This window comes from Chaetodon auriga, chromosome 15, assembly GCF_051107435.1.
Source record: "Chaetodon auriga isolate fChaAug3 chromosome 15, fChaAug3.hap1, whole genome shotgun sequence".
NCBI lineage: Eukaryota > Metazoa > Chordata > Actinopteri > Chaetodontiformes > Chaetodontidae > Chaetodon > Chaetodon auriga.
This window is the reverse complement of record NC_135088.1, coordinates 4,034,978-4,058,123: the sequence shown is the minus strand read 5'-3', so window position 1 is coordinate 4,058,123 and position 23,146 is coordinate 4,034,978. Positions and strand designations below refer to the sequence as shown.

Sequence of the window (23,146 nt, the reverse complement as noted above, 5' to 3'; positions counted from 1 at the left end):
TTCTAACACTATAAATAGGAGACCTTTTTCCAATCAAACCTGTGACGACAGCACGCCGACCTGCTGCTGTACTCCAACAAAGGCCTTCTTATCCAGCCCCTGTGGCCATCATCGCGCTGCTGCACATCCTTCAAAGCTCCAAACCGGGTGCCAACTAAATCAGCCTTCCCTCAGCCGTCCAGCAGAAAGGGCCGCGCCGAGCTCTGCCAGCTCCGGCTGAAAAAAACTCACCGCTATAACAGCATCAGACGTATTCAGCTCGACTTTTTGGCACGTTTGCTTTCATTGGCCAGTTGACAGCTTATAGAGAGACCAGCAGACCAGCATGATGCACTGTGCTTGCAGGGTTTTGATCAATGCAGAAGAATCTAACGTACAGAACACAAGGAGAGCTGCTGCAGCTGTTTGATCCACAGCGACCTGACTGAGGGCAGCTAATCATGACCCAAAGGATGCTGGGAAGCAAGAACTTTGCTAATAAAGGTCCATGGTTTACAGACACTCCACAGCCGCTCACTGAGGGTTTCTTCTGTTCTCTCGTGTCTGGAGTTTAAAGGGGTAAAAGCCCTGAAAGTGTGAACTTCAAGAAGCTTCAATGAAGGACGACCTTTTCATCTTTGCTCTCACGTTTGGCCCTTAGTCCTCTTACATTCACAGCTCTGATGTCAGTCCTCGGCCTCTGTTGCTTGAATATCATTGTGGTTGTGTCATTTGGTCTTTCTGGGATCTGAGAGTTCAGCTGCTGGCGGCAGTCGGTCCAGTCTTCCCTCCGCTGGACGAATGTGCTTCACACTGACCGACTCGCTCAACAAACATCATTACAATCCTCATCATCTCTCGAGAAGCTGCCATACACAGCAAGAAAAGTCTAGAAAATGAAAGGATGGACGATGAACTCCTCTGCTCTTCACATCCGACATCATCATCATCATCATCCTCCTCATTTCTGCAAACTGAATCTGATCATCTGCTGCAGCCTCACTGTGTGCTTGATGAGTCGGCCGGTTTTTACATAAAAATCTTAACCAATCAGCTTTAATGATGATTGTGAGCTGCACCTCGATCACACACACTCGCTGTGAGTGTGTGTGCTCGCGCTCGTTTGAACTTCTTTACGTTGTTTTGTCTGTTTGGGTCTGACTGTATTAGCATTCGAGCTGCGCCCGTCCCACAACAAAGGCCTGTTTGTGCGCTCCCTCTCCTTTTATCCCATCCGGCAGACATGAGGCGAGCTGTCGGGCGGGCACGCCACACCTAATTCACCGGGATCAAAATGGCGACCCCCCCCCCCACACACACACCCCACACAACCCCCCCTCAACTCCCGCTGAGAACCTTAATGCTCTCAAAGAGAATATCAGAGTGATCACAGGTGCACTGCTGTGTTAATGAGGAGAGGCTACTCCCTGTGCCCAGGCCGGTCCTGCAACACCCCCCAACACACACACACACACACACACACACACACACACACACACACACACACACACAATATGCTTCAACAACATTGTTGCTTGGACGATATTGAATATTAACCTGAATTCCAGCCCCACATTCAAACCTACAGTCTTATAAACACACCTGCCAGGTGTGAAAACGAGCTCCAATCAGCTCACAAACTGTCGTCTCCACATCCACGTTTCTACGACCGACCACCCTCACAGCAGAGCGACAATCATCCCGCTGCGCCGGCTGTCAGAGGAGAAGACTGTGACAGAAACCTGGACCAGGTCCAGCTGGAGGAGGCAAGTGTTCAGGTAGAAGAATGATGTTCATCCCTCCAGAATCAAGTCAAGGACATTTACGCTGCCGACTGCGATGCTGCGCAGCTGCAGCAGACACTCTGCATCACGACTTCAGCACGGAGCTTCGTTCCATAAAGCTCTCAGTAAATCAGCTAACTCTCCAAAGGTGCTTTCTAACATCCTGTGCAGGAAGGCCAAGAAACGACGTTTAACCACATGAAGCAGGAATCTAACTGAGATCCATCTAGACCAGGGGTGTCAAACTCAAACACACAGTGCGCCAAAATTAAATAAACTGTTCCAAGTCGAGGGCCGACTGGTTCAACGTTTATTGAAAACTGATTGAAATGACCTTGCTGCACATATTGAACCTGGAACTAACAGCCTATAATTTATTGCCTATACATTTTCCTGCAGGCAACAACAGCCAAAAAATAATTTCCTTCAAAGAAAAAGCAAACAGGCCCAGTGGCAGCAAGAAAAGAGCGCCAAAACAAACATAACATCAACATATACTGAACCTGAGTGTGCTGCTCTCTGATGCACACTAGTCTCAGCCAGATCCTTCAACGCAGCTTATAAGACGTTTTTATCTATAAACAACAACATTAAACATTAAATACAAGACAAATCAGTTGCATTAATTTCTTCTGGCCCTTCATGCAGCTTTTCCAGAGTCATTTACCTGCCATGGTGTTTCGTTTCATTGTGTCTTCTCACGTTAGGCCGACGTATATGTGTGCATGTGCATGTGTGGGTCAGCGAATGTGTTCCTGCGCTGGAATCTTATCAGCTAAAATCAGTAAAACGCAGCTCGCAGCCCCTCTCCAGCTGCTGCACTGCAGCAGGGCGGCACATCCACATGAAACCAAAAAAAAACAGAGATTTTAAGATGAGATTATCGTTTGTGATGTCAGTGTTTTGTCTGGTTCATCAGTAAACCGCTTGTTTGGTGGGCTCTGTAGATGTTTATGGCTGGGTGAAGGTGAATGACTTCAGGGGAGTGCAGCCCACACGGCGGCAGAGGGTGGAGGAGGGCGAGGATGAGGAGCAAACAAAGCACATGAGGGCTCTAAGTCTGGAAAGTCTTCATGGCAGCAGTCACTTTACAAATCCGGCGCTCGCATTAGATTTGCCAACACAGCGCAGTGCCAGATGACTTCGCAGTCAAAGTTGAGGCAGGTTGAAACTTCTGCTGCGAGGAGCCTTCATCTTTTGCTCTATGCTGCTGCGTCAAAGCAGCGAAGTTAAAGAGAAGGCTGAAAAGCCCACAGACAGACAGTCCCGTCCTCATTTAGCAGGGACGGTATATGCGTGTGCATGCTTTCTGCCTTCTGAGTTACTGTGTGCATGTCAACACAGCCAAAGGTTGAACACACGCTCACCTTCACAGCAGCCTCACTGACACGTCTCACACATCTAAAACTTGTGTATTTCCACAACAAACTTGGCCTGTATTTCACTTCCAAACACAGAGCTCGCCTGCAGGACGTAGTAAACACTTTCTCCTCTGACGGCGGTCACATGCCTGCAGCCGGTCAGACCCAATGTCAGACACAATGATATATCTGTGCTCAGGACTCATAACCAGTAGCATTGTTTGATAGGAGAGCTCCAACGCCTCCTTTATCTTGATCTCTAGACTGGGAGGCTCCGGTTCTCAGGGGACGGCAGACAATATCCTCCACTTGTTTGATTCGCTCGGCCCCGGCGTGCCAAGACCTTGAGCCGGGGCTGCGGTTATGACTGGATTCCCAGCCGTCGGGTGGCACTGAGTCCTGCTGGGCCGGGCGGATGGAGGAGGTGGGGTTCACGTTGACACAAGCAGTTGTAAACAATAGTAATGCTGCCCCCATTCCCATGGTGTGGAGGCGGGGGGCAGCTGGGGAGGGGGGCGCCCCAGCAACACCTGTGGGCAGCCCATTTGTCAAGTGATTTGTGGGAAGGAGTGTGTGTGGAGGGGGGGGGGATGGGGGGGTAACTTAGAGGAGTATTATCACAGGACCACACACAATGAAATGCCTGTTGATTTCCCTCTCACACACACACACACACACACACACACGCACACACACACACGCACACACACACACACACACACACACACACACACACACACGCGCACGCACACACACACACACACACACACACACACTCACACACACACACACCTGTGCATCTATAAAAAAGCTTGCACTTCCTCTAACCCTCTCGTGCTATGTTCAAGTACCGTCAGAAAATTAGACACTCCTGTATTTTTATTGTTTTCATTCATGCTTAAAAGCTGCAGAACAGAAACTGAATCTTCCAACCAGAGACCACAGACAGACCTGTCAATCAAATCAATGAACCTACCTACTGTATATCTGTACACACATAAACAAATATAAAATAACGTAAACATTCAAACTGTCTGCGCTCAACGTTTGACTGCTTCAGTCACAGTAAATCGTCCTCATAGTTCAACATGAGTTTAATGGAAGATTCTCTTTATCACAACATTAGAGCTGCACTAATCAATACTTTTATATTAACAGCTGACCAGCTGACTATGAATCATTCATACTGATGAACCCACACAGATTTATCACCCCACTCTTCTTCTTCAGAGCCTTTTAGTGTCTTCCGGCTCATTATTTTAGTTTCTCATCAGCCTCATTTCCAGCAGATTCCCCGTTAGCGCCCAGCAAGCGACACACAGCTGATCACAGCGCAGCGTTTAGCAGCTAAAGGGCCAGATGTTTCCCTCTGGAGTGGGTGGAGGCCAAACACGGAGCTAAACTGTTGTGTTTGTTTTCTATGCTGATAGAAATGAATAATCGTGCTACATCACGAGTTAGCACAAACCATAGCAAACATTATAGCGGCTAGCTAGATCAGCGATCTGCTTCCTCCCTCCCCGACGGGCTAAAAAGGATATGTCGGCATTGACAGGTGACTAAATCAAGCGCACCATTATCTTGAGTAAAATCCGATTTTTGTTTCTGATAACGTGAGTACACGACAACAAAATCTGAAACAGGTCAGTCGTTTTTAGACATCTAACGTGGAAACGCTGCATGTTAGGCCTTTAATGTTGCTCTAATTTTCATACTTTTAATCATAACTTTCATGTTGTGATAACACTGTACTCACTGAGAACGACAGCTTCCAGTCAATCAGCGTGTAAACAAAGCAACAATTAGCCAAATTTAACCATTTTATTTGCTGCTGCTGCAGAACTACAGTATGATGATTAAAAAATCTTCTCTGCTTCATAACTTTGTCTCCGTCTGATCGCTCGCGTTTCTTCACCCGCTCTCAGATCTTAGGAGTGAACTCGCTGAGCACAATACCACCACTGAGGGGATGATACAACACTGCAAAAATGTAATACGCAATGCGACCGTGATGGAGACGGAAAGTGCTGTTCAGAGGGGCTTACCACGACGCCCCTGAGCGTTCCCAACAATACCACACTTGTCTTCTCACCAAACATCTTCCAAACAGAACAAGATGAATATTAGTCAAAACAGCAGGAAGAGGCTCCATACAAACAAGCCCTCATGAGAGCGAAGTTAGATAAGCCAGATTTATGCTGAAACATGTATAAATTAACTTCCACAGACGGGCACACGGGGAAAATCCTCCGCTCGGAACGCTCCTCTTTGATTAGGCGGTTGATCTTTTAACAGCGTCCAATATCAGGGCTGAGGGAGCGGGGGAGGATTTGATATTTAAGCATCTCTTTATCCCCTCCCTTTTGAAATGTCAAGTTCAAAGATCCAGACCAGCGGCCTTGATCTGTGAGCTAAGACGACCTGAAGAATTAGGCAGCGAGTCCTAACCGTCATCGCGCGGCGGAGTCGACCGAGTCGCGAGACGCTGCACATGCAGAGTTATCAGCTCTGATCGCATTAAAGTCTGCAAACGGGCTTTTGATGTTCGCTCCTCGTGCATCTGACGCGCTTAATCGAGTCAAAGCTGTGTTTTCTCGGGAGTGAGATGCTCATTGTGTGTTAGTGTCTGATGTAACGCTCACATCCCGCAGAGCGCTGAGATGCTTCACTCCAGTTTTTAAAGTCAAATACAAAAAGGTTTTGGTGTGTGTAATGAAGACGAGTGATGGATGTGCTGTTCTCCAGTTCTGAGCTGAATGCCAGTGTCAGTGAATGAAGTGCTGCCAGTTCGTTTAGAGCCAAACGGAGCCTGATGTCCCGCTGAGCAGCAGCCAGACTGAAAATAACACTAATAAGCCAAAGATAGAGCGGAGCCCAAATTCTGTCTTTCACCTCAGAGCGACGCCACGCTGCTTCAACGTTTGGGAAACACCACCTCCACCCTCCTCCTTTACACTGCTTAGAAGCAGAATAAAAACACAGGTCAAAGCAAATTATAAACTATACTTAAGTGTTCTTATTTATACTATTAGCATGCTTAGTAAAGTGTACTTTAACGTCACTTCATTTGAAGTATAGTTAAGTATATTTCACACATTGGTGATATAACACAACTGTACTGCAAGTGTGTCTTGAATACTCATGAATCCTGATGTTCACAGCTGCACTTAAAGTTTGGAAAAAGCATCTTTTTACACTTCAAGTATACTCAAATATTACTCAAGTACAATATGAATACACTTCAGTATACTTTAAGGTGCCAAAAATATCACCAAGTGTACTTATTACATTCTTCAAAAAGTAATATTTAGTTGTAATATTTATCACACTGTAATATAAGCAGTGTAAGCAGTATAAGCATACTGCACTGTTCATATATTTTTGATTATTTTGATTGGATTATACTTCATTGGCCTAAAACAGTTCTTATCAGCACAACATGCTGCTGCAGCTTTGCCCTCAGCAGCCACTTTTTCACTGAAACACTGAAGAATCACAGCTCGGTGAGACACGTACGGGAGCGGTCAGCTAGCATTTACATGCTAAGGTGATCAAATGCTTGCAAAAACCGCTTGTGGCAGATTGAGTCCAGAGAACGACGGAGCTGCCTGTGCAGGAAAACACGAGGGGATGAAGAGGAGAACGTGTGAAAACGCTGCATCAGAGCTGAATAAATTTCAATTCAGTGAAGTTTAAAAGTTGTAAAGTAGGTTAAAGTTAATTCAGGTTCGGAAGCGTCGGCTCATTTTCGGTCACCTCCGCGAACACGTCAGCACCTTTGACAGCACAACCGGCTCTTATTAAAGGGGCACTCGGCTGATTTTCCACCTGAGGATCAGTCTCCTCACTGTGGACAGAAGTCCTCAGTCTGTGAAACACTTTTATGATGTTTCCTGCGGCTCTGCAGGACCTGAGAAAACCCGGACAAAGTCAGTGAGGTTATCTCAGCTCGGGCTCGGAGACTTTCTAAAAACCAGTCCAGCGCGGGCATTATGGGAAGTGTAGGATTGAGGGTTTTTGGAGCTTGACCGTCTTCTGCTGCTTCAATTTTGACCGTGCTTTTTTAAATCTGCCTCTCCCAACTTCAGGAAAGTTCAAAAGCAGATCACTGCAGCACCAATTTAAGGCCAAATATGAAAGAGACACGGAGCCAGTGAAGGGAAAATCTGGTGATATTCAATATTTTTCTTATTGTCAGTTCATCTAAAAGGCCAAACACTGATTTGATCCTGCTAACGAGCTCTGTCTGTGCATCATAAGCCTGATATCTCTCAACAGAGTCAGGAAGACTTTTCATGAGATTTCCAGGGAATAACTAAACTACAGAGCAGCCTCAACCTTTGAGAACACAGGGCCTGAGAAATGTGAGTTTCAACTAATCTGCAGGATTAAGGCGACATATTGTAATCTGAAACCTGATTTTGTTCCTTTAGCCGGCGGCTAATCTCTCTCAGCCCGTGCTGCTCGCTCTTCTACAGCTGCGGGTCAGAGTTAGAGATGGAAACTCAAAATCTGTCCGGATTCACAAACACCATCCATCATCCGGCCTCGTGCAGCCTGCTCGCAGACGGGGGTGTGGAGGTGAGGCTGGAGATGCATGTTGTTGTCATCATGTCTTTGCCGCTGGGTGAGAAGCGCCGCGTGGTTGTGGACTAGTCGTTAAGATCGCTGATCTGAACGACAATCCCAGCAGGTGGTGAGATATAAAGCATTAGTCTGACTGAATTATCTGCAGCCATCTTTGAACGTTACACGCCTGAAGCGTGTCTTACTCCTCCAGCATCACCTCCACCATGTTATGTACCCTTTAACGTGAACAAATGTTTTTTCAGGCCTGTCGATATCAGTGTTCCTGCTCTCTGCTGGGCAGCAGATGCCAAGCTAGCTGGAGGTGGAGGAAGCCCACGGCGTCATGACTTCTCCGGCCCTGCAGGGGGCTTTGCAGAGATCTCTGCACCACGTGTGCTGCTCGTCAGCCACGCTTTGGATTTCTGGACGTGGTTTCCGAAAAACTCTCTGAATTTACTTCACGTTCTTGAGCGAACATGTGCAGCAAGCCGACATGCTGAAAACAATATGGAATCTTAAGAAAAACAATCAACCCGCAGACGACTGTGCAGCTCTTCAGGAGACATCACTTATTAAATGGGATTCCGGAGGGGGTCTGTTATATCGATATGACTGCATATTAGATAAATGTGACATATGGTGCAACTTAAACAAGGGGCTTATCCCTCCTCCACCGGGGTCTTAAAGCTGAACAACACACTTTATGCAGCAGTGACTGGCATCTTAGAGGCAGCTTGTATGTTCTTCCAGGAAGAGTAAACTGGAGAGAAATGAAGGCGATGACTGCAAATTCATAATGTATGTTATTAAAATAGGAGTTAAAATAGTAAAAACCCTAAAAACTCCGCCCCTGACAGCCTATTTGTACCACCTGCACCCTCACATACCTGCATGAGGCAGCGACTCTGGCGTGGTTTACCTGACTGCCTGCAGGAAAATGAGTGATGAGCTATTTTTTAAATATTTTATCAAACACTGTGTTTCATGGCATCGTTTGTGTGTATGCTATGCTAACAGCGGGATCAACAGCAAACTCTATTCAATCCATCTTCAGTCACTTATCCAGGTCAGGGTCACTTTCACAACAGGGCGGGCAGAACAGCTCAGACGTCTGTTTCCTCATCCAGGTCCTCCAGTCTCCACGGGGGGGCTACCCCGCCAGATGCCCGACCCACCTCGAATGATTCCTCTCAGTGTGAGGAGGCTGCAGTCTGGCACCAGGGCCTGCTTCTGTCACCCACTCAGGATGTCAGAGGAACTACGGGGAGACCGGCTAAGATAAGATTCATGTTTTCATTTCCACCTCCGGGGATGCTGAGAGGTTTCGCTGCTGTTCTGCTGTCACAGCTGAGAAATGCATTTAGGCACAGCAAAGAAATCACTTCCCAGAGCAGAGAGACAGTCAGAGAGTCAAGAGTCCCAAAAGCAAACCCGACTTTGACTGCTGTGTCATTCTTGTCCAACAGTGTGTGTCTGCTGTGTCGTTCATGCAGCGATTCAGAGCTCATGCAAGTCAAATGTGACACCTCGACATGAAGGTGACGCGAGAGGAAGGTGTCCAAGCCGAAGGTGTTCATCCTTGAACGTCCACCGCAAACTTCAAGACACCTCGTCGGGACCAGAGCGAGAGAACATCAAAATCATGAGAAATCATCCCATATTTTGTCCAGCTGCTGGTGGATGGACAAACGGACGGACTGAAAGCATGAAGTGATGAGTCACCGCAGAGATTTCGACAAAATCTGTTAACAACGAAACCCAAATGTGTCGGGCTTTATTTTGGTCACGTACCATTCTGCCTGTAATAACATGCACCAGTTTTAATTTGTTTGGAGCGTCGTGCCGGCTGCCACGGAGCCAGATAATCCACCACAGTAAGCGCGATGTCTTTATTTGGTTTTGAGTCAAGCTTTTAATTATGTTGAGTGTTTTCCAACGACGAAACTCCCACAAACATGGTTTTGTTTCATCTTTATCTCGTTTCAAACTGTCAGCAGAGACTTTCAGGTACGTCTGACACTGTATTTTGCTTTCTGATGGCTTTGAGACTCAACTCTGGAAGGTGTTTGCCAACAGCTTCCCACAGCCTTTATCTTTCTCATCCGGAACCAGATGGTAATTCAGAGAGTCTTCAATCCAGCGAATGGGACGGCGTTAGTCTGGAGCCTTGACACGTCTTTATTCTAAAATTGCAGTTGCAGAAGAATCCCCGCGGGGCAGATTCCAGACCCCAAACTCGAGCTGCAGAGGTGGATCACATTACAGCTTTCATCAGACACGTCTTCAAAAGGCCTGGCAGCCACTACATTTCCCCAAAAGTCAACTGTGCACCGAGTCTCCTTAATAAATCCTGTCTGCTGCTTGGACATCAGCCCTCAGTGTCTGATTCTTATCTGTGAACAAAGCCTGTTATCGCGGCTCCTGTCAGGTGGCATTTCACAACAAAAGCCCCCCACAAAAGTCCCCCCGCAAGCTCTGTTTCAACAAACAACTTCTCCAGAAAGCTCACGTTACTCCATCTGCATGCTGAGGAAAATGTGTGAAGACATTCAGAGAAGGACGCGTTTGTTTGATCTTTTCCAGTTCAAATTCAGCTCATCTCACTTCAAACTGCCTCCGCGGCCTCTGGATGGAGAGTGACAACATGCATACAGGGTTTCCAACAACTCAAAGTTTTTAAAAAATTCATGTTTTCAGCTGAAGTGTGAATATTTTCTGCTTTTCTTTCTCTTTCATGACAATAAACTGAATATCTTTCGGTCACGTTGAGCTAAAAAACAAAACTATGAAGGCCGTTTTTCACTAAATTCTGCCTTTAATTGACCAAGCGATCCGTCACTGAATCCAGAAAATAATCTACAGTTGAATCCACGATGGGAAAAGAAAGTTGTTTTGGTCCTGATTGTGTCACGATGACACAGAGAAACAGACCGAGCGGAAATATTCCAGAGAAATTCCTCCGTTCGATCAACAGTTGCTGCTGGTTTCCCTCCACCGGCTCATTTTCTGCCTCTCTTGGTTCTCCTGAGGGACACTTAAACAAAGAGATGAGCCCTCTGGGGAATGTGCCAAACAAACGCCCTGCAACCATCAACTGAACAACAGAAAAGGACAAAAATAATTAGGCCTGCGCTATGAATCAGCTGAGGCGGAGAGTCCCACACAAAGCATGAAATGTGAGTTCAATCCGGGCCTGTGCTGATCGCTGAGCCTCAGGGGTTGGGATAACATTTACAGCTCTGACACAAGACTCCGTAATCCTGCATAATATCATCCACAGACATCCTCCGCTGCCTCTTACAAACTTTACTTTAAAAAGCACATAATGCCGCGGCTGTTTCCTGTGTTTATTAAGGAGCTCCACATCGAGAGCTGCTTGCTTAGTTTCTAGTGCTAATCAGAAAAAACAGTGCCAGATGCATGCCAGATCCGTGGCATGGCACAGCCCATTAGCGCATGAGGCGAACGCCATGAAAGACGCTCTGGTTGGCCCCGAGGTCGTCATGAATATTCATATGCACATGTACACCCGAACACAGAGATGTCTCCTCACCATCAAAGTCAGCCTGGATTTCTAAGTGACTTCGTTTTAATTTGACACCAGATGTGAACGTGGCATCGCGAGCTTTACAGCTCGATCTGGACCGACAGAGAAAGAGAAATGATAACGTGATGAGGAGGTGAAAGTCCTCCATAAAATCTTGTTTATGTACAAGTTCGTTTTCAGTAGCCGTGCTGGCAGCGAGGATGACGATGTCGGCTGGTCCACAGACTGACTGACAGCCACCGGACGGATTATCGAGAAATCTGCTTCAGATACATGGTTTCCAGGTTTTTCTCTAGCGCCACCATGAGGCTGACATTTGTGGTTTTGAGTGAAATATCTTGACTATAATTGAACATTCATGTCCACCAAAGAAAGGAAACTCCCATCAGCCTCAGATGTACATCATATAACCATCATCCATAAACAGCAGCACGTTAGCATTGACATTATGAGCATGTTAGCATGCTGCTGTTAGCATTTAGCTCAAAGAGTGCATATGTACAGCTTCACAGAGCTGCTGGTAATGTCAGATAGGACGCTACATTATAAATATGATGCTAAAAACAGCTAACAGCCTTCTGAATTAGCTGACAGATTAAAAATGTGGCCTCTCCTCACATTTCTTTGTCTCTGGACTCTGGTCTCAAGTGTCTTTGGTTGACATCAATACGGACCCTGAAGCATAAATGACTTATTTTTGGTGGCTGTCGTGATAAATCACTTGTGTAAAATAACACAACATGGCCTCTTTGACTCTCAAATGTCGGGAAAACTACACACTCTACCTGTTGTATTTCCTATTCTGTTACTTTCGTCATCTGAACTCACGATATCACTTTGCAACTTAATCCTGGGGATGAGCTGAATATGTTTTACAGGCTGCAGGTGACTCTGACACAGCGGCAGTCCGACATTAACCATAAGAGAAATCAGAGGACATTCCTGAGGACAATGACGCGGTCTTCCGGGGAAGCCTCGAGCAGATGCTGAAGACACGTTCATTGTCCCAAAGAGAAACATTTCTCATATCCATTACAGGAGAGGACACAGAAAGTTACAGGTGAGACATGCAGCCAATGACATAGTGCTGTGGTCACCTTACAAACACACCTGAACGCCTCAGGACTTAAGGGGAGTCTGTGCTGCCCATCCACCTGCAGTAATACCAGATCATCATGGAGCCTTTTATTGTGGACAGCCTTGGCTCATATGACAGGAAACTGACATTTTTAATGTTGTTTGGTTCATAAATAAGATAAAAAAAAAAAAAAATTATAAAAAGTACGAAAACTATTGTAATTTCTATATAACCCAGCTCCATTTCATATACATGTCAGCCAATAAGTATCAATACTAGCAGCAGAAAAGATAGAAGAAATGTTTCAGGTTCAGTGTTTTATTTTTACCTTCACATCACCACTCTTTCAGGACATTGATGATCACCAGTCTACTGTCAGTACAGAGTAAACGAGGCTTCGTTTTTTGTGCAGATACAACAGGTTGATCAGTGAGCTTTAGAGGTGCTGGCAGGTGGATTCTGTTATCTTTGGACTGTTTCCTCTTGTTTTCTATCTTTTTAACTAACCTAAACTCACCAGCTGCTGGCAGCATTTTCATATTTAACGTTGAGGCTGAAAACTGTGCTGTCGATCTTCTCATGTAGCGCTCAGCGAGACAGAGAAGAAGCTTATTACCCAAATTAAAGAACTATTCCCTGAATGGGCGAATTACAGGAGATGATCATCAGACACCCGCCTCTGAAGTCCAGGATCTTAATATTTTCAGCATCTTTTAAAATCAATATCGCTCTTTAAATGTGCGCGTCACATCAGCTTTTAGAAGAAAAACACCTTCAGAGCCAAACTGGAACAGTTCTGAAATGAAACTGGTTTTGTTTGGCATCACGATGTCTTGTCTCTGCTGGTTTGGACACTTTGGTAGAAGATACTGTTAGTACTTTCCATGTGGGTGGTGTGTGTGCACTGCCAGCTTTGTGTGCAAAGCTTGATTAACTACCAGACATTAACTTCAATTCCACATCAAGATTCTTATTAATGCCCTCAAAGAATGACGATGTGAGCTCATATCTCGCGTTTATTAAGCTAATCCCGCCCTTTATTTGCCTGCAACCCTCTCCTGCTGTTTCCGTCAGAACTGTTGACAACAACACGACTAAAGTAAATATTCCCAGGCTCCAGTCAAACACAAAGAAAGGAGGGGGCATGAGAGAGGTGTGAGAGGAGACGCAGGAAGGGGGACGCGGCTCGGAAAAGGCGGGAAGGAGCCGAAGACCATTGTGGTGTTCAATTTCTCCGTAACATGAGCCCCCGCTTGTCGCCCCCCAGCAGAATGCGGCTCGTCCGACGGATGGGGCGTCAGGTGTGTGCAGCTGCTGGTTAAGCTCTGTTTGCAGAGCGGAGAGCCAGAGGAGCGGGAAAAGGAGGAAGGAAGGGCTTCTCAATGAAGGCGATACTGGAGGTTTTTTGTCTCTCCCTCTGGCACTGATGGGACCGCTGCCAAGACTTGGATTGTGGCCCAAGAGAGTGCCATGTGTCCCACAGATGGGCCTTCTAAATATGAAGGGACGTCATGTACAGATGGCCAGTTTCGCCTGTGCAGAGTTCAGAGACAAATGGGCAAATCTGCCAGAGCCTGAAATATGACTAACGAATGTTTTATCTTAAAATGAAGCAAACAGGACTGAGCCGTTCAACGTGCTTCTCTGCCTGCATGTAACTGCAGTTTATTTGGCCTAAACAACGAGGGACAATATGGAAAGAGGGACAAAAGATGTTCATTAGTGCGACAAAGGAAACAAACTAAATTTGAATTGTCTCAGTTTGTGATCATTTCACCAGCAGGTCACTTCTTTCTTTACATTTTTTGCTTTGTTTTTGCTTTAATTTGAAACTTTGCATACTTATTATTCATGATAACAGCAGTAAAAATCTTAATGTGATTAAAAAAATGTCTTATATTGATAATATTACCTGATAATTATGTTATGAGACGGCAGCAACACACACATCTGACAGCACTGCAGAAGCTGAGGAGGAGCAGAGGAGCTCCGCCACTCCTCGAACGCCACATCGCCGCCATGACATCACTGAACTGATCAGACTCATCAGACTGATTGATCACATGGTTCGCTCGCTTCCTGGTCATTAATCTGCTGCTTTTAGTGCAGATATCACTGGTTTAAACTGCTGCGTGTGTTTTAGTAGAGTTACTACAGTATATTTGAAGTTTGAGGTACATTTTGCTGATAATCCTCACAAACTTCAGTAACTGTTGAATGTTGGACTTTAACCATATTGAAGTATTTTGATTTCACGGCAGCTTTTACACATCCGAGCACTTCTTCCATCGCTGCCTTCAGTCTATTGAACACCTGCGTAAACCCACTGTGGACACACCGCTGCATGCAAACACTGTCCGAGTGGTCCTCTGAGCAGGAAAACGCTGATCAGCGACAGCTTGGCCTGCAGGACAGACCGAGCGTCCACATTACAAGCTGTGTACAGACAGATAATACGCTCTAACTCCTGAAGTCAATAATCATGCAGATGACGCTGACAGCCGACGATCTAACCCAGCGAAATCACACCTCCACATTCATCACGCTGCTCTTACATTACCGTCTACAAATAATCAATCCAGCGCGGCCGTGCAGCCAAATCCAATAGATTCAGAGAGGCTTTTAAGAAACAGCCCTTTCAGCAGCCTCCCACCACAGTGAGGAACCCTGCAGCACTCCTTTAAAAATACACACAGAAACCCCTCAGTGCGGTTCAGGAGACGCTTCATGTTTCTGACACAGACTGTGATAAAAGTTCAGCGCTCTGGCACGACTCCACGACGAGTTCCTCACCCCCCGAGTGCACACGGATCTTCCTCCCGCTCCCTCCTCTTCTTGATTGAGTTTGCTTAAAACAAACTCCTAAAGCAGCTCCTGCCTTCTGGAGGGCGGATTGTTCACTCTATAGATTTTTTCACCGTGTTGAATGAAGGGCTTTGAATAACACACGAGTCAGGGATGTTTTGGAGAGTTCTTCAGCACCAGAAAGGTAGTCAATACAGGAGAAACTCCCTCCCAGAAGGCCAGGGATCACGGAGGCAGCTGCTGGATATAAAATCCCACTCAGACATCAACCCTCCACTGGCTCTTGAAGCCCCTTCACTTTAGGCTTAAGGGTGGATGTCGGCTCCGCGGCTACGCCTCTGATTTTCTGAAACATGCCACGGATCTTCAAAGCATGCACGGGCTTTAAACCAAAGTCTGAAACAACAAACACCAAAAAACTGCACTTTTACAACAAAGCAACGTCAAACAAAAGCTTTTCGACAGTTTCGGTCAACTGGCAGCAGACACGTTTTACAGGTTTATGGAAATTTTCTTCCCTGTTCTTAGAAATCAATGTCTGCTTTCACTCCTGTCACTGTTCATAACTAAAGTAATCACGCCTGCTGTGTCGGTGAAGCCTTCAGTCCACTCTGCCTCTGTCTCGCTGTTTGGTAGGAAAAACAAAGTGCAACATAATCCACCTGATTTTCTCTTTCTATCAACAAACTGAAACCTTTATACTGAACAGATCTGCAAAAAAGGAAATAACAGCACTTGGATGAGAGGAAGATGGCGGTCTTGGTTAAGTGTTGTGGAGCTCACGACTGACTTGACCTGAAACATTGATTGAAACTGCAGACAAAAGCTGTGAAAGTTGAATTTCTCAGCCTGTAAACAGACGGCAGACAATGACATCGGCTGTTTAATCACCTGTCTGCAGGTGCTCTATGACAACATGTTTGTTTTAAAAAGACAAAACCAGAGCTTTTGCTCCACGTGCTCCATTGCTCTGGTGCCCACACTGAAAGCGATGAGGATCTGTCCCAATAGGACGTAAGGTATCCGATTGTCCCTCATGCTGACATACATGTTAGCTGAATTATCTTACATACGCCCATCGAGCAGGGCACCATTACAATACCACAGGGATCAAACGGCGCACTCTCTTTAATGAAAACAATGAGCCAATACATTAGATTATACGGCTGTCATGCCTGACTATCACTCAGGCAAAGGCACTAATCCCACATGAACAACTGCTGCCAACAGCTGCACACTTCCTGCTGCATTCAGACGAGCCCAGCAGCAGCGTGAAGGCACGAAGAGGAGGTCAGGGAGACCAGCCATTATTTACAGGAGGAGACGGCCTCCCCGGGACGCCTCATGACTCACTTCTAGATATCTCACTACTACAACACATTCTCTGATCCAGCTAATAATGAAGGATGACTCACCCAACACTCACACAAACAAGAGCTTTTCCTTAATGTAATAACAAATATAATCATCATCTGATCAAAAGAACGAGGAAACGGGACCAAACATTCAAAGCTTGACAGTATCTGGGCTGCAAACTATTGTTGTGGTTCAATACCCAGCAGTGTTACAGCTCCACAAACGTCTTCTCTCATTGAAATGAATGTAGTTTCTTCTTGATGCAGTCTGACCTTGTGGTCAAGAACAATTTGAATATCTCAATTCTAAAAGTGGAAGTCTGAGTAATATGATTAAATGTATCTTTCTTTATTTCATTTTAGAATATCAATAAATCTATATATAAATCACAATGAATAATATGCTGAACCACCAGTGTAAAACAAACATATGAGGTTTAACATAATGTTTATTCTCTTAGTTGATTAATCTGGCCGTAAATTCAACTGATCAAACACTCAAATGTCAAAAAATAATGTAAAATGTCTTTAAAGTTAACGAGACCAAGCTCACATCTTCGAATTAGTTTTTTTAGTTTGATTAAATGTGCAAACACACTAAACTGATAATCAGAAAACCAAGAAATATTAACATTTGAGAGGCTGAAACAAAGATGATTTGGTCTTATTGCTTCATAAACTACGTGACATCATTTCACTTCACTTCTGAATATCTCCCTAAAACAGGCTGCTAAATATCCAAGTTAAAGTACTTCATTTGTGTATTAATCCTGTCAACAGGTAGAAGAAATGTGTAGCTTCCAGCCAATAACAGCACAGGTGAGGTCGGGACAGGACAAGAGGAAGCAAGAACAACGGTGGACAGGCACACATGACACATGTTTTCTGTTGGACAGGTCGGTAGCAGCAGTTAGCTTAGCGAGCTCGCTAAAGCGTCAGCTGCTTGGTACAGCCTTCGCCCAACAGTCTGTTTCTGTGGACCAAGCCTGGAGCTCGTTCACACACTTTACTCCATCGAGAAGGAAGTCGAGTCGTTTCTCAGAAGCTTCGCTGAACAAAGCCACGACATCCCCCGGCTCTAAAGAGCTTGCGGTCGTCCATTAATGAAAGCTGCTGAAACATTTGCTGCACAAATGAGTGCCGAAGCCGTTTTAATGGTTTCACTCCAAACACCATTAAAATGTCGACCTGCCTCTACATCATCACAGTCAGGGTCTACATCAGTCACTAGCAGAGCTCGCGGCCTCCATTCACCAGGAGGGAGTATCCTGGTCTGGACACTGTATTTTCACCGGAGGGGCAAAGATTAATCGCTACGAATCCTAAAGAAAGTGATGCAAGAGTCAGAGATTCGGCTGCAAGTCAAAATTCAAGTTTGCTCTGTGTGTTTAATGTTTGGGTGACACTGATGTATGCTCCTAATTTTCATTACATCCAGATAATAAAACCTCCCGTCTTGTAATTTGATTAAATTTACACAACAAAAAAAAATGGCTCTGAGGATAAAATTAAGGATAAAACCTTGTTTGCTTAAAAGTATTCAATAATGGCATGAACAGCAGAGGCACGTCGTGCTTCCAGATCAGTAAACGTCTTTGTAAAAGCTCTGCACCAACCTCTGATTTACTGCTGGACCTTTCCAGTAACACAACATGACCATCGTACTGATGAACGCTGCGCTGTGAAATCAATACAGGCCTCATGTTTGGGTTTCTTCTGGTGCTCAGGATGAGTTCATTTCCATGACAGGAGAAATGCTTTCAGCCACAAATTGCATTTGAGTAAGTGCCCTTCAGGGCTCATCAGGAAGGAGGTCAGTTTTGACAGAAGCTGGTTTAGAAGCTCTTTAGAGGGACGGGGTCTCTATCAGGAACCCACGACCTAATCCAAAAACAGACAGATTTACTCCGTCTCCAGAGGAGGTGGAGGGGAGATGAGGATTAGACAGACGTAACCCAATTAAGACAAGGCTGATGGGGTAAAAAACAGGGATTTGAGAGAAAAAGAGGTTTAAGGTCAAGACAGAGTGAGTGTTGTCCCGTTGTGAGAGGCTGCGAGGAGAAGAAGGAAGCTTTACATTTAACTCTGAACACCGAAGCTCGTCTGAGTCGATCATCAGCGAACATGAAGTCTGCAGGTTCACGTGAGAACCGCCCTTCGTCTGCTATCCCCAATCGATCAGTTCAAAAATCCATTTCTGTACGCACACTCAGAGCTCAACTTCAGCCCAATCTGGTCAGACAAAGAAAACAACCCGCTGATTAGTTCACTGACAAACGAGCGGCGGCGGCGAACGATGGATCTCGTTGGTACGTCGCCCTGCAGCACAGAGAGCGTCCACAGCTGCAGGTTCATCTGCCTGCAGCTAAAATCATGTTAATGCTGGCCGTGCCCACGTACCGCTGGGCTCTTCTGATTTTGGTTGATTAACTCCTTCAAACTACTGTTAGGAAGCACGCTGTACATCTGTACCACCACACTTCGATCATTTCCTTGAGGAATTACATGAATATGAATGTTTGTTCCTTAAAATGTCCTCAGATGGCTTTTTAATCCATCCAAAAACCCAAAGATATTCAGTTTACAGCAAAGTTAAACAGAAGAAGCAACTCGCCATGTTTGCAAAGCTGGAACCAGTTAATGCAATCTGCTGTCTTTCCTGAACGATTAATGCTTATTAATATCAAACTGGTCAATGAACTGATCTGTTTTGTGATTGTTTCAGCTCGTAGTCGCTGTCGGTGTTTCATGGATCGCCTCAATCTTTAACCTAATGTTCCAGCTCCTTCACTGAGTCTAACTAGATTTACAGTTAGTTCATTAGTTCAACAACAGGAAAGAGAAGATTTCCTGCAAACTGAGAGTCTTTGGATCTCAGCTCAACGTCTGAGGTCGTGACCTTGAACTCTGCAAACTATGAAGGACATTTTTCACATCGATCGACGCAGAAATATTCAGACAAACCAGATTCAGAACTGTTAGTTTCGACTCTTCAAGCAACTGTTGACCCTGAACACTCCTTCAGGAAAACACCCACAGTCTGAGGGTGAAGACTGGCTGTCATAATGATACACACACACACACACACACACACACACACACACACTGCTGCGTGTTAAACCAGCCTCCTCCATCACACTCCAGCTCTTGTCCGCTTTCAAAGTGCAGCTTTCACACGCCTTTCTAAGTGTGCTCGTCCTCACGTGCTTACAGCAGCCTTATTAAACCTTTAATAACTTGTGCAGACAGTTTGGGAGCGAGCACACGGTCACATGTCCTCCGTGTCTGCTCGCGCGCACACTGCTTAATTGGTCTGTTCACTGCACCAATTAGCCTGCGCAGTAATTAAATACGCCTTTAAACATTTTACTGCGGCCGAAAACTACTGAAAACACAAGCCCAAAAAAGTGTCAGCAGTTCGACAATTCATGCAAATTAGCTTGAAGTTCATCAGCGAAGCGAACATAATTAAAAGTAGGACCGAGCAGAAACTGTTTTCCAGCAGGAAACTCGTCCTGTTCGTGTCACAGCATCATCCATTCAAAGTGCTCGGATCTGCTCCTTCACTGAACTTCTGCTGCTGAAAACGCACAAAAAGACGAAATTCATGTGAACTCACCGCCGCAGCTCAGGAGGCAAACATGAAGAAAGAGCGGCGCAAAAGCTCCGAGCAGGAAAGCCATGACTGTCCGATCAGGAGCCGAACACGCTGAACTGAAGCAGCCCGGAGGAGACTGGGGAGGAGGAGGAGGAGGGGGGGGGGGGGGGGAGGGGAGGGGAGGGGGCTCAATTAAGTCTCAGGCTGGCGGGGTCCTCCTCCTCCTCCTCCTCCTCCTCTCATTGTGTGCGGTAGAAGCAGCTTGTCGGTGTTTTCTTCTGCTACAAACTGAGATTTCTTCTTGGTGGAAATGTGTTCCATCCATACAGAAACTCCTCAAGGTCACGACAATAAGCCCACCTTATCAGGTCTGCACACCTTTTGGCCTCAGTCACGTGACCTGTTGGCTGAATGAAGCTAAACTTTATTTGCATGTCCATGGTGTCAGATGGTGACCGGCGCTCACACACAGCCTGAAGTTTAATGTAGAGCCACAGAAACATGAGTATTTGTATTTGTCTGTGGTGGAAGCTGCTGGAGTTTGCTGGAGTCTCAGGTGAGGTGATTAGCTTCATAATCATAATGTTTTTTTAAGCATCTTAAAACTGAACCCGGTCCTGAGCTCAAAGGGAACTGATTATTTACTTTTATACGCATCGAAACTGCTTTTAGACTCACTTTTTTGACTTATTCACCGACTTGTGGCCCCGTTCGGAGCCTGCATGGTCCGTCAGGCACCTGCTTTGGGAACCGCTGCGGCTCTATAGCATCAGTTGATCTCTAATCTTCTGACCAAGGGATTTCTGCTCGTTCCTCCCCCGGCTTAAAACCAAAGGAGACTGTTCCTTTGAAGTTGTGCTTTCTACTCTTTGGTGCTTTGGACTCCACATCTATGGACACTGCAGACATGTTTAAGCAGCAGCTCGAGAATCTCTTGCAGACAACGTGAAATAGATGAAAGTTTACTTTTTTAATGAACAAACATGTTACAGCTGAGTTCTTCTATAAACCACAAACCACTTCAGTCATCTTAGAAAGTTATAAATCAGCAAGAAACCAGCGAACACCACAGGAACCGCTTTTGATCATCCAGCAGTAATAAAGACCTTAACTACAGTTTAAGTGTTTCCAGCTTTCTCTTTCTTCAGGAAATGGTCTAATTAATATTCTTCACATTAAAATCAGGCAGGACAATGTTGATATTAACACATCTTTCAACACAGGAATAAACGAAGAGTGAAACTGATTAAAATAAACATCCATCACGCTCAAAATGCAGCGTTCTGGCTGAGGGTGACGCAAAGGGGCGATACTTCCTGCAGCTTCTGGAGTTTTCATCACCGACTGAGGAGTCACCTCAGATCAGGAGCTGCAGGAGAAAAGCCTCCTGGAGGTGGTGGTCACCCGGCTGTCCAGCCCTCGTCACACATGAGCCCACAGCCGTGGACGCGGCACAGGTTTACTGTGAAGGGCACTTTCTGACACATTAAGCATCAGTCTGAAAACACTCCTATCTTGAATGTGGTAAATTCGGTGTGTTTCTGTGGAAAAACGCTGCGTTCAGAATGAATTTTGTCCGAAGTGAAATCTCTTCTGTGTCACGGTGTCTGGTTTTAACTCGGCGGTTCTCGGCCTGTGACCCTGTGACATGAAGCAGCCATTGCTAATGATCCCTAATCACAGGTGAACATGGAAAACCAGGCTGTGGACCCAAAAACCACACAACTGTGTGAAATGCTGCTGAGAGCTCTGACAAAGCACCTGCATGAATCATGACTCAATCAGCCGCTGGCAACTCAAAATAAACCGAAAATGAGCTTCATGCTGAAAAGAGTCCGGCAGCAGCTGCACACATGTGTGAAAGCATCTTGCACCTCATATCAGGGAGTATTTGGTTTGGATTGGAGCCAAGTTCTCTGAAGGAAACCATCTCTCACGTGAAATCCATCCACCCTTACTCAGGAGACACGATTCTGACCAGGCTTCTTCTAAATCAGGGTTTTTCCAACTTTTCGCCCACGTATTGTCTCCTTTGTTAACACCAGTAGCTCACCGTCCACCTCAGCCTGAAGCATGTCTGGATACAGCACTGCTGCAGAATCTGACAAAGAAAACCAAAGATTTCTCTTACATTCATTTTTGTATGTAGCCTAGTATGTATTTAATATACAGGCAGCTGTTCGTTAAAGCATTAATGATCCTTTTCAAACACAAAAACTGAGCTTTGAAAAGTTCTCCAGAGTGGACGAATCTGAAAAAACAGTGAGCAGAAGAACAACAGTTTTTCGAACTGATGACACATGCCTCATCAGGGGTCTGGGAGCAGTGATGCTAAGAAGCCACTTCTCTAGTGTTTTAGTCCAGATTTAGTGGTTTTCTGTTAAATTGTGGTTGGAGAACGTTTCCAAAAGTGTGGACACACTTTATCCATATTTTGGTTAAAATGCTTCATTAAGTTCAGGGGACCATGTCGTCATGGCTAAAAGAGAAACTACTTGCTAAAGCTTTGGGAACAATCGTGGTCACGGTTAAAGAGGCCAGCGTTGACAGCTGGTTGGAAACAGGAAGTGAACAGCGGCCTCTGTGTGAAAGTCTGACATTTTTTGATCCCATCTGTCCATTTCAGCCATCGAGGATCGGCTCGTCCTGAATCTTCTTTGCAGTCTCGCTCATCGTTTGAGAGTCGCGGCTGCAGCAGGAGGCTTCCCAGTCATCTCACTGCTGGGTGGGGTGTGGACAGGCATGTGCTACATCCATGACAGATGGAGCAGCCAACCACGTCTCTCTCCTCACCTGCTGCAACCGAGGAGCTTCAAGGGCCTAACATGCCGGAGGTTCATGCCACGCCCGGGATCGCACCCCCGACCAGCCATGAACTGTCATAACTCAGCTTTGACTGGACCTTTTCAGCCACAGCGCCTGGTTCAAGCATTAGTGTGAGAATGGGAGGCGTAGCATCTGCTGATCAGTGTGAAATCAGTGTGAGCGTGTTGAAAACCGCACACGTTATAACTAAAATATACAGAAAACAAAACATGTAGCAGAATGAATGAATGTGATTCATGTTTGT

The 23,146-nt window shown here is 45.6% G+C and overlaps 1 protein-coding gene across 2 annotated transcripts in view; it reads right to left on the bottom strand.

Moving 5' to 3' along the window:
* The window catches only part of mcama (melanoma cell adhesion molecule a), a 39,702-nt gene extending 19,494 nt beyond the window's left edge, over positions 1-20,208 (bottom strand). Inside the window, exon 1 of one of the 2 annotated variants that reach the window (XM_076750602.1) lies at positions 20,098-20,208. In XM_076750602.1, coding sequence (XP_076606717.1) covers positions 20,098-20,161 — 64 coding nt within the window. In that variant the 5' untranslated portion in view covers positions 20,162-20,208. The remainder of the gene's footprint in view (positions 1-20,097) is intronic. The other variant, XM_076750603.1, reaches the window with a different exon arrangement.
* Positions 20,209-23,146: the final 2,938 nt, after the last annotated feature.